Source organism: Drosophila kikkawai, chromosome 3L, assembly GCF_030179895.1.
Source record: "Drosophila kikkawai strain 14028-0561.14 chromosome 3L, DkikHiC1v2, whole genome shotgun sequence".
NCBI classification, from domain to species: Eukaryota; Metazoa; Arthropoda; class Insecta; order Diptera; family Drosophilidae; genus Drosophila; species Drosophila kikkawai.
This window is the reverse complement of record NC_091730.1, coordinates 23,277,043-23,289,680: the sequence shown is the minus strand read 5'-3', so window position 1 is coordinate 23,289,680 and position 12,638 is coordinate 23,277,043. Positions and strand designations below refer to the sequence as shown.

Here is a 12,638-nt window from a genome sequence, read left to right as displayed (position 1 = left end):
TTTTTATACTCTCTCGGGAGGAAAAAATTCTGGAATTTTGCAGAATTTCTTCCTGACCCGAGCAGCGACGGATTCTTCGTAAATCCAATTTTTTATACTCTCTTGGGAGGGGAAATTCCGTAAAAGATCAGATTTTTATACGCTCTGGGGAGGAAGAAGTTCTTCAAAAGGCCAGAATTTCTTCCTCACCCGAGCAGCGACGAAGGGAGACAAAATACACGAATTACCCCGGCCGCCCATGTATAAAAGCGAATTAGACTTTTACAGAAAAAGGTAGGACTCCCTCCTCCCGTTTCTCGGAGAAAATAGTCCTCCTTTCCTAGGGAAAAGTCCGACTGGGAACCTGGGTGCCCGGCAGTGAGTGAGACCCAAGAGGGATTTAGGAAGGAGCTGGGGAGCGGGGCAGTCCAAACAGCAGGAGGCGACGCACGTGAAGACGACGCACTCAAGCATACACGCACACATACGCACTGCGCCGGCAAACACAATCTCACAGTCGCACACTCACTCACACACACACGCACTCACCAGCACAAAGGCTGAAACAAGAACAAGTGCATTGACACTTTACGGACGGACAGAGCACAGGGGCGGAGTGTGCTGGCTTCCAGGAGCGGAGTAGCAAGGGGGCGGGGGCGGGGGCTTGCGGACAGACGGTGGCAAGGCGACGACTGCAAAGGGTGAAGGCACCACCGACAGCGCTGCATTTTGATAGCAATCCACGGCGAGGGATCGACCTCGAGGCAGCAACATTAACGTTCCACAGCTGATCGACAGCATACAGATAGAAAAAATAGGGTCTGCTTTGCATTTTTAGAACTTTAATATGTTTTCTTTCGAGCAACAAAGACAAGTCGGTTTAATTTGTTATACATACGTTATTTTTTTGTCGGAAAAAAGGTACACAAAGCTTTTTTCCATTCGTTTTCTATTTTTTCTCAAAAGCTTATCACTTGGGTGTCACAGAATTCCCACTTGGGAATTATTAGTAACTTCGCAACAACTTTGCTTAAACTTGTATTAAGAAAAACCAACTTTAACTTATTATTTTATAAATAATTTCATTCATCACACATTAAATACTGGCATTAACAACATAATTTTTCCCTTAAATCGTTTTTCTTTTGTATAATTTTTCCCCTGTGCATTGAAGAGCGATGAAATCGTGTGGAAAAAAATACAGATACAGAGTCAGAGTCAGAACAACTCACCGAAAAAACGAAATTCGCGTTCGTTGCACCGAATCCGAATTGCTAAATGAGCAACGGAGCCCAATGGGAAGCAGGGCGGAGTCCGGGGTCCCACTGATTATGATATTGCAAAACAAGCAGGCAAACTCCAGGCCAGACTCTCATTATGATGACGATCGTAATCGTGGTGGCTTGGCTGTGGCTTGGTGGCTGTGGCTGATGACGATGACGTTGCCAAACAAAAAGTCAAGAATGAAATGCCACAACAAGAACAACGAGGAACGAAGAACGACGTTTATAGTTCAACGCACTGATCCGCACCCCTCTTCCGCAACCGCCCGATCGGTAGCCACTGGCCAGTGCCCCTGGGCAGGAGCAGGGTGAGGAAATCACTCACGCGCCTGCAACTTTACGTCCCGGTCAATGATCGTCTGTGAGTCGTCTTGCAGTCGCTGGGCCAGAGAGCTCCTCATCATAATGAAGACAACGACTCTTGTTGACTTCCATTGACAATATGGTGACGGTTCTGATGTTGATCTTATTATGCTGAGCTGGGAGCCAGCCAGTGGAGGGATCTCTTCGGACAGGAAGCTGCTGATATCGATGCTGGGGGATCTGATTATGCCGGGGCTTCGCCTGCGACTTACATGGCATCATCAAATTGAGGGGCTAACCTAAGCCATTCAGCGATAAGGAGCTATCGAAATGTGATGCTTAATTAAGCATCGAAGCCTCTGATTGTTGCCCTACCACTGCTCAGGATTAAATGGAAGGCAATCATCCCTAATGGAGTATATATTTCATATCGAAGGATCAAGGTTCAATTACCAATTAAATCACATGAATCAAGAAATATGAGCATGTGAATGCATAGTGTCCTGAAATTACTTGTTTTTTTTTTGTGATAAAGAAGTTTTCTCTATTTTTAATGCCTTGAAATGCAAATTTGTAACAGACACTCAGCGATCTGTAGAGAAATATAGACATTAGGATGACAAGTGTTAGCTGTTCTCTCAGTTAGTGATCACAGCTTCTTGAGTGATCGATCCACATGCTCGCTGATGATCCGATCCGCACTATTATGATCCGTATCGGGCTTGTTGTGATCGCTGCCAGACACTCCGGCAGCTTCTGCGGATGAAAGCGTTCCACTTGGCTCTCGACCATTGATCTTACCTACTTGGCGCTGTTAATTTGTATTATTAATTCAATCAATCACGGGCGGATTCGATTGGATTGGCTGATTGCCTGGCAGCAGCTGCCCTAACGATCGATCACCCGGCGATCGTTGATCTCATCTTCTTATAGCGTTCGTATCTGCACTGCGCCTGTATCTGTGTATCTGTGTCTGTTTCTCTATCGCTGGGTGTATCTGTATCTGCGTATTTCTTTTGGCATCTCACAAATGCGGCGGCGTTCTAGTTTTGCGCTGTCGATTCGCATTTTTGTCTTCGGCGGCCTGACGTTTGCCTCTTGGCTAATTTAATTGTTTGTTTTTTCATTAAGGCTCCTCTACAGCCAAGATAGAGATGAGAGATTGCGGAATGGAGCAGCGTAGGCATTGAGGAACGGAGCAAGCGATGAACTGATGAACTGAACTGGGCAGCCGAAGGCTTTTTTAGTTCATTGAAACATTTATAGCACAAACGCGCGCTCGCTGGGCTGGCATTTAATTCGCTAATTGCTAATGCGCTAGCCGCTTATCAAATTGGAGCATCGAAACCTATTTTGCCTCTTCTATTTTTTTACTCCTCCTGCTACTATGTATATATATTTTTTTGGTGGCTGCCGTCTGCTGCCGGCTGGCATTGTTTTTGTTTTGTTTTAATTTAGCCGCTCAATTTAGTGCAAATATTTGATAAGAGAACTCTCGAAGTCGCTAGTCTGGCGGCGGTATTTCGGCGGCATTACTCATCCGCACCGTTGCCCGGCCTCGCTGTTTACAGTTAGAACCGCTTCCGGCCATTAAACGCTCTTTAATCAACGCTCTTTTCCATTTTTACCCGCTTAAGCCGAAACACAATATAAAATTTCGATTCCGAACAAAAAACACATCAATGCGGTTACACGAAAAATCATTTTTCGAGCAGGTTCAAAATACGTTTAATGATCTGGTAATTCCACCGAATCCATATATGTGTATATACTTATATTTGGCGGCTAGCAAGCAGCTGACGATGATGATAATCTGCGTTAATCGGCTGGCTAATTGAAATGTTTATTGGCGGACGTGGGGCGCACCAGTTATTACAGATTTCTGATGAAGCCTTGTCGCCGGCCATTTATCTAAATTTTTAGCTATTAAGGGTGGGATTTGCACTGACAAAAGCACTTTGCCAGGATCTAAAATAATGGATTAAAAATATACATATATTCAACACATATATTAATACATTTCTTATTATTCTTAAGATGTATTAATTTTAATAGGACATGTAAATGATTGTTATATAGTCGATACTAGCATCTTTCTTTCCTATTTTCTTTTTTTACTTTGTAGCTTCAATCAAAGCACTAAAAACATTTCTTAATTTATTTATTCAATTATTTGAAAATAAAACTTATTATTTAAAGTAAAACAACTATTTTTTTAGTATTTCTATTTAGTTTTTATATAATACTTGATTTATTTAACTATTTTTCCTTTTCAAAGCACTCAATAAATTCGTATAATTACATGTTTATTTTAATATAAATAAAATTTAAAGAAAAGAAATATTTTTTTTAATAGAAGTACTGATATAATATAGTTCTATTATTATTTAATGATCCCAACTTCTTTCTTTAACTTTTTTCCCTGTGTACAATTTACTTTGTGCCTTAGCCCTAAATTATTTCTTGCAATTAAATATTTATTTTAATAGAAAATTTTTCTAAAGAGGTAGTTTAAATCGATACTAGCTCCTTCTGTAACTATTTTCGCTGTGTAGAACTTACTTTGTGGCTTTGATCAAACCACTCAATCAGTAAAAATCCAAAGCACCCCAGGATTTTCCGTTTTTATCTAATTAGGTAGTCACAGAAAAGGGGAGGCAACGAGAAATGGAACGCGGCTCCGTGCTCCGCGCAATATAAACTGTGTCACTAAACAGAACTCTGGGCGAAGTGGCGACGGGGCGGGGTGAGCTCAACTTTGCCCAGAGAATTGTGTCAAATAGATAAAAAAGAAAAACGATGCCGGAGGCAGTGGCAGCAGCGACAGCAGCAGCGATGGTGATGATGATGATGACGACGACGGCAATGATGATGTCTTTAATGACGGTTACCGGGAGAGATGGAGAAGGCGTCGAGGCAGCCACTCCTTTCAGCTATAATTATAACCCCGATTCCAGCTTTATGGGAGAAAACTGGCCCCGAAAATTGTGGAGCATTTGAATAATTTTACAAGAATGCAATCAACATGAAAACAGAACGTCGGAGAAGTAAAAGCGAGAGATTGTCAAAAAAAAAGAGAAGAAAAAACCAAAAAGTAGGCGGCTTTTGGCTTTTGTTGATTTAAATGGCACCCGAGAGTTCTGGGAGTTCGGGCAGAGACAGAGGAGGGCTCTCCGTATATATGTATATACTTCTACGGGTTTGGACAACTATTCAAATTGAGGTCATTCATCTCGCTTCGTTGAGCGCGCTTAAGTGAATTATGTATGTTATGTGAACGAGCACGGGCTCGGGTGAGGGAGCACTCGGATGGGCATGTGAATGGAGGGGCAAAGCACCCATTACACCGGAGAGAAAGGGGTTCCATTGGCACCTCCGGACTAGGCCGGACCTTTCTCCCAAATCCCCGCTAATTGCCCGCGAATCTGTCACCCTCCCGCTGTTCGTTAAATCCCACAAATCACAAAATCTGATTGATTGCCCCGAGATCGACGCCCTCAGCCGGGGGATTTGCATAAATATTTGCTCGCTTCTTGCTTTATTTTCGGATTTGGAATCGGAATTTTGATATTATTGCCCCGTTCTCTATCGCCGCCTCGCTTCATTTCGCTATTCGTTGCTTCGTTTCGATTCGTTTGAGTTTGGGCTTTGGCTTTATTTGATTTTCTTATGGGAGTAGGTCAGTTCAAAATTTGCATATATGGCTGCCGCTCTGCTGGCTGCCTTTGATTTCTCGCTCGATTTTTTATTCATATTCTGACTGTTTGCCCTGCCCCAAAAACGTTGATGTGCGAACACGTGCTCGAGACCCTGCCCCCTCTGTCTTTGCTAGGGATAACTTTTCCCGGACTTTGGGTCATTCTTTGGAGCTGAGCTGAATTTTTATGCAAAATCATTTATACACATGTTTCTGATGATGATTTCCCATGGTTTTTTGCCTGTTTATGTTGAAAGGTATGGGTAGGAAGTGTTCGTTTAATTTTATGTTCTTTATTTTGAACAACATGAAGATATTTCTGGGAAAAGAAATTTGATTTGAAGACAAGAAGATGTTTTAATGTCTGAAAAAAGGTTTCTATACATTATTAATATTATATATAAATATAAAAAATCCCCTATTTTATCAATTCTTATTTGACTTGAGCAGGCTTTAATAGATAAATTCTTCATATAGTCTCCATATTTACAGTATTTAATTTTATTTGCCGGAGTTTGGTTCAGAGCCATATCTAAGGCAAAGCTGACTATAAAACAAACATTACCACCGAGAATGGTTTCTATTGCAAAGTCAACAGATTGCAACAAAGCAAAAGTTCCCCCTACCAATTATGTAACAATTAATGGCTATAAAATGACTTCGATTTTCTGCCGTGATTTAGTTGGGATTCCTTAGCATTGCGGCAAACATGAAGTCGGGTGAGCAGAAGTGCGGAATATATATCAGAACATGGCATCAAGGACTAACATTGCAGTTCTGGGACTTGCGATCCTGCTGATTGTGGGAAACTCTTTGGGCCAAGAGGCAGAGCCCCTGCCCTGTGGCAAGGATATCCAATGCGTGTGCTCCGGTCACCAAGCGGGCGAACAATTGCCAGACTGCGACGACTGTTCCGGTTACTATCTCTGTGGCAATGGAGTTGTCTATAAGAAAAAGTGCGATCCTGGGCAGATTTTCGACGGACAGGAAAGGGGTTGTGTGTGGGGTCAGTGTCCAAGTTTAGATAAGACTTGCATAGCCCCTGATCCGGATCCTTTCACAAGTACTTCCACTAGTTCCACTTCCACTACTCCCAGAGATGGATCTGGATATTGTAGCAACACGGATGTAATCTGCACCCGTCATGGACAGCTTCTGCCCAACGCCCAGCATTGTCGGTTCTTCTACATCTGCAATGAAAACTTGTGTCCTGAGTTGGGTTTCTGTGAGCGCGGCATGTGGTTCGATAGAGAGCTATTCGTGTGTGACTACCCCAAAAAAGTTTTCAATTGCCCTGCCAACGTGGACTAAGATTTAACCATTTCATTTCAAATACAAAATATCAATAAGAATATATATTTCTAATATTTTAAAAGTTGTCTTTAACAACTGCTATATAAAATCCCCTACGTTGCTTGAGGTTCCTACAATCTCTTGACTTTAAAACCCATTTTCAGCTTAAAAATCAAATCAAATAAATATGTGTCATGGCAAATCGATGTGAGGCAAAGTTAATTTTAACGGTCATTAAACTGCAATTGTCCTCATGAATAGGCAGCGAATAGGCAAAAGCTAGCAAAATTGAACGGCATGGCGATAATTTACGCAAATTGCTTGACACAATTTTGTAGTTGTTGCACAGGCTTTTTGTTGTTGTTGGCTGCTTTTTGTTGTGGTTGTTGCTATTGTTGTTGCCGAGAGCGAGTGGGCGGTTGCTGCATGCGACGCTGCTGCTGCTGCTGCTGGCAGAAAGCAACAAATTTAGCACGCAACTAACAATTTTAGCTGTTCCAGATAGAGCGAAGCACACACACTTACACCCAGGCTGACTGGCACACCCAGGTGCATGTGTATATAAAAAGGAAGAAAAAAAAAGAAAACCAAACAAAAGAAGCGTCACAGTAATGTTTAGTCTCTTACACGCCACGAAAATTGCATGCACTTCTCCTGTGTCGTTCAGGGAAATTCGGGTTAAAGATTGGCTTTGAGGAGTTTGTTGGCTTTCACAGGGAAAATGTTAAATATTTATGTATCTTTTCTGTGCTGTACAACTCCTAAAATAAAATATTTACCTTGGGTATTTAAATTTAAATGAGGACTTGCTGTCGTATACCTTTTATTCGACAGTTTCAGGGAAAAATCTTAACTTTTACGTTTGAGAACTAACACAAGTGATGTTTTAAAATTACTTTAAAATATATTTAAAAAACATACAAGAACATTTAATTATCAAAACATCAAAAAGTCGTATAATTACCAGGAAAAACATATTTATTCTAAAAGGGAAAATAATTTGTAATTACTATTATATTATTTTTATATTATATTAAATTTTATATCTGATTAGTTATTATAAAGAAGTTAATTATATATATAAAAAACTGTTGAAAAAAAGAATACCCTACAACTGGCTTGTAATTATTGTTTTTTTAATTTTCAAATAATTTATTATTAATAGCTTTACTTCAAAACTTATATTTGAATTTTGTTGTACTTGTTACAAAGACCTTCTCGACGACAAAAGTAATGAAAAATCGCCTCAGCTTTAGCTTATTATTCATCCGAATTTTGTTTTATTTCGGGATGAGAGTATCCGAAATGAGGTCTGCGGCATTTGGCTCTGTCGAACAGCAAACAAACAAGAAACTTTCACCCGGCAGTGGCAGTAAGCCGCAGCATTTTGGACAATTTCGTAACTGGGTAAACGCAAGCACACAAAGGCACACACCGGCACACACTGGCACACTCGCATACCCGGGCAGCCATGCAAATGTAGAGTAAAGAGTAGAGAGTGTGTATGGTGTGTGCACAAAGTGCAGCCAGCAGAAGCGGCAGCAGCAGCAGCGACAGGTGAACGAACGACCTCAAACGAGGTCAGAGAGCAGGGGGATATGCCATGGCCGGAGATATATGGGGGGCACGGGGGCCATTCATGCGCACGATAAAGCCGAAAAAATATCAACTATATATTATGTATACATCCGTAAGGTGGTTCTTCGGCTCGCTCGCTGGCATGTTGCTGCTGTTGCTGGAGCTTTGGCTTTGCCAGTTGGCCGCTGGCAGTTGGATTTTGGCCCTCTCCGCATGCTAATGGCAGCACGGTTGGTCTGAATCCGCTCCGATCCCATCCAAAAAAGCGACGAAAGACCACGACCGAATTGTGGGGGGAAAAAAGCCGTCTAAATGCGGGCCACATTTGGCCACTTTACGGCTGACGCTGCCCTGCGATGCTGCCTCAGATTTCGGTGACCCAAATCCTTTTTTGCCCCGGCCAGAAGTGGGAGCTTGGCACGGCCAGAACCCCCTACTTTGTGCACTAAGGAAAACAGCACGAAAGTCCCTGATAATGTAGAACTTTAAAAGTACTTAAATTACAAATAAAACGAAAACTAATAAACTTAGTTAGGAAAAGTGCATAATATATATTGCGAAACTAATTCCCCATTGAAAAATCCTAGTTAAGATGGAGTATTTTTCCGAGTGCTGCTCTGCTCTGTGAATCTGGCCCAAACGAGTTTTTCGCCCCTCCTCGCTCGTCATTTGGCTGCACTAAATCACTTAAGATGCTTTTAGCTGGGAAAAAAGTTGCAGCTTAGGCCAGCAACGCTCCGCTTATTTATGTGGGCTCCCCGGAAAGGCCTGGCCCCGATGGCCTGCATGGCATCGCATGGCAAGGCATGGCGTGTAATGGATGGTGTTGACCTGCTCTGAATGGGGGAACGAGCTGCCTCCGTGGGTGGTGACAGGTGACAGGCCCGGGGTCCAGGTCGATTGAATAAGTAATGACGGGGGATTATGCTGGGGCCATTTCGAGCTGCTCCCGATTCTGCCATGATGGGCACTTCACTCCACTCTGCACTGCTCTGCTCCGCTCCACTTTCCTCCCGCCTGAGATGGCCGGATTCTCAGCGGTGAAATCTGCAAAATCAATAATGAAATAGCGAAGTGGAACCCTCCATCGGTCGCTAATTGAAAACACCTTAGAACAAACAGAGCAAGAACGAAAAGTGCCCGCCACAAGCAATTAGCGGCATCGAAGGTGGCAGCCTCAAAAACCAATGTCCGAGCATTATGCACCCCCCCTACGTACCCCACATAGACTTCACCCTACTATATACCCCCCATATTGCCCACATGTGTGTGCGAATTATGCCATAATTAATTTACGAGCTGTGACAATTAACGCCAGCGAGACGACACTTTACGAGCCACGGCTCTTTCGGTGGGCGGTGAAAAGCGTGACTCGGAGAGCGGGCACAATGAGAACCCCGGCTTGCGAGCGTGACAAGGCTGGAACCTCGTCTGGAGGCGACCATAATGCGATTATGCTGCCGCCCATCTAAGGTCAGGGGAAGCTCCCGCACCTCTCCGGTGACTTTTATAGCTGGCAAAATACTGGCAGTACACCTAAGTGGGTCAGCCATTCGACATTCCACATGAGAAGCCAGCTTGCGTATTAGTAGGGAAGGTTTTTCTTAATATATCGTGGAGTAACTCATAATGATTTACAGCTTTAACTAGTCTAATGTCTAAAAAATATATTCCTAGAATCGAACATAATTATTAAAGCTCATATTTAAAAGAACTCTAAAAATTAAACAAGAATAATGAAGATAACTCATCTCTGGATTTAATTAGATTTTAATTAGTAAGATTTCAAACCTACAGTAATACTTATCTTATTTAATTTGATTAGCATTATTATATTATTTTCAATGCCAAAATGATTATAATCTTCCTCTACATTTCCCGCTGTGTAGTGCAAATGACCTTTTCGACCCTCAGGCAGCTGTGGTGATCCCATGGTATAATGGTGTGCCATAAATGGGTCAGTATGTTGGCCATCTTTCACTTGGCCAGCTGCTGCTGGCTGTTGATATTGATGCTTTGCGTGCACAAAAGTTTTTCCGACTGCCGGCGGCCAACGCTGCGTATGCGCAATGCATGCGAAGTTTCTTTCACTTTTGGTTTATATTTTACTTAACGATTTTACGATGTTGTCAGCCTGAAACGCTGACGCATAGTAAGACCAGGCGGCTGTCGTCATTAGTGTTGTTATTGTGTCGGTTTTGTTTGGAAATCGCCGGCGGCAGAAGTAGCCGCCGAAGAAGAAATAGCCGTACATCAACACAAGACAGCATAGGTCGTGCTATTAGCAACAATCAGGGCATATGTTTTGCTTTAAAAATAGGTGGAATACAGCTTAGTTTTTATAGGAGTTAGTTAAGGATTTATTAACTTTTTTATCAATATTTTTGGGGTTCATGTAACACCTATGGAAAACCATTTAATTTAAAAAATTAAAGTTTTTATTATTAAACAAACACAGAAGATTTCTTAAATATATATAATAATTAAAAGCATAGATTTCGTATACGTTTTTAGGTGCTACTGTCTTTGCCCCGAGTGTGCAAGACATGTATGGCAAGAGGAGGAAAAACGAAATCACTTGCCGCCGCTTTTGCCTCCATATTGAGCGCAGTGGGTCAATGTCCCACTGATAAAGTGAGCGCTGAAAGCCGGCAACTGGAGCAGTTTGTCTGCTTCTCTTGGGCAGCCAAATGCGATTTTAATTAATAAAATATGTATAGTGCTCGGTTGCACAAAGCAAAAATTTCACAATGTGCAATTCGCCCAGACTGAAAAGCTGAAAAGCCGAAAAGCAGCAACAATTGCGAGGGCGAAAATACGCAAATTGCGAAAATGCCGAAAAACCTCAGGCTAATGAGCACTTCAAAAGACAGGCAGGAAAATTGAATTATTTCACTGCGACAGCCTGCATATCGCATTTCGACAGGCCGAACACCAGCAACAACTTGTAGGACAGGACACACACAATTTTCTAGTTGATAGCACAGAAATGTTGGCAATTTGCTACAAAGAAAAGCCGGCCAGCGATACCCGAGTGTGTCCGCAAGTGTGTGACGCATTTGTAAGATTTATGCGTGTGCCAGATTTTCCACTTTCCCGACTAAACGCGAGTATAGATCATTCGCTATGCGCTACGCAACGCGCTCTTATAAGTTAATTGGCTGTTTTGTAGGGAACGAATCTCATGGATTTAAATAGTCGAGTGACTAATAATAAACAAACTGCAAAATAAAACGCAAAATACGCACTATTTTTATGGGTTTAAGATTATTATTTTCCCATGTCGAATAAATCACGAGAAATGTAAAGTTTAAATTCATTTTTGTGGCATACTTTTCGGGTGGCAAACGAAATAGAAGCGGAAATAAATGCATAAATTTCCTATTTGGGTTTATCATTTATTTGATAATTCTATTATTTTGGGTGCTTTTCAATTGAATTGAAGCAAGAGAAACCACACAATGTAGGTTGAGGTAGGACAAAATGCGAGTTTTATATTGTTTTAGGGAAAAATAGGGTAAATTTAGCATATAAAATGCTATTTTTTCCATTTGTTTAAATATATTTTAAACATGTATACTTAATAAACTAGTTTTTATAGATTTATCAGCTCATAATATAATTAAATATTAAAAATTATGTTAAAATACATACAGACCTTTTTCTCAAGGACTTATACAATAAAATTAAAAGTTTGTTCTGCTTTTTTTGTCTATTAATTGTTTTATTTTAGTTATTAAAATTAACTTACTAAACCCTTTCTTTTCCGTTTAACCCATTGCAGCTGTACGTTATGGTCGCGTTCCCAAGCGTTCCCGTGAGCTGAACGGAGCAGCCGCCGCCTCCGCCGCCGCCGGCGCCCCATCCTCGCTCAATGTGGATGACACTCCTGGGACTACTCTGCACCCAAATCAGCTACAACAGCAGCAGCAGCATCTCCTGCAACATCAACAGCAACATCAGCAGCAGCAACAGCAGCAGCAGAACCAACAGCAACCGCATGTGAGCGGTGTTCGAGTGAAGACACCGAGTACTCCACAAACGCCACAAATGTGTTCGATCGCCTCCTCACCTTCGGAGCTTGGCGGTTGCAATAGTGCCAATAACAACAACAATAACAGCAGCAGCGGCGTCGCCTCCAGTGGCATAGGCGGCCTGAATGCCAGCGGCGGCAGCGGCGTAAGCGTAGGCGTCGTCGTCGTCGGTGGTCACCAGCAACTGGTGGGCAGCAGCATGGTGCAGCACGGCACTGAGGTCGGGGGCCACCACCATCAGGTGGGCATGTGCCACGACGGACTGGCGGGCACCGCCAACGAGTTAACCGTCTACGATGTGATCATGTGCGTGTCGCAGGCCCATCGCTTGAACTGCTCCTACACGGAGGAGCTAACCCGGGATCTGATGCGGCGCCCGGTGACGGTGCCACAGAATGGCGTAAGTATGGAGCCAATAATCGGGCTTATATTAATGTTCAAGTCAAGATACTACCAGTTAATTAACTAAAC

The 12,638-nt window shown here is 42.4% G+C and overlaps 2 protein-coding genes across 3 annotated transcripts in view; both read left to right on the top strand.

Moving 5' to 3' along the window:
• The window catches only part of LOC108085827 (Ecdysone-induced protein 78C), a 44,373-nt gene that overhangs the window by 30,477 nt on the left and 1,258 nt on the right, over positions 1–12,638 (top strand). For both annotated transcript variants that reach the window (XM_070284929.1, XM_017182581.3), the window contains one exon: positions 11,918–12,567. In XM_070284929.1, the coding sequence (XP_070141030.1) occupies positions 11,918–12,567 (650 nt within the window). The remainder of the gene's footprint in view (positions 1–11,917; positions 12,568–12,638) is intronic.
• On the top strand, positions 6,013–6,662 carry LOC138928277 (chitin-binding domain protein cbd-1). Its single transcript, XM_070284947.1, has one exon. It carries the CDS (start codon positions 6,013–6,015, stop codon positions 6,571–6,573), a length of 561 nt encoding a protein of 186 aa, XP_070141048.1. The 3' UTR covers positions 6,574–6,662.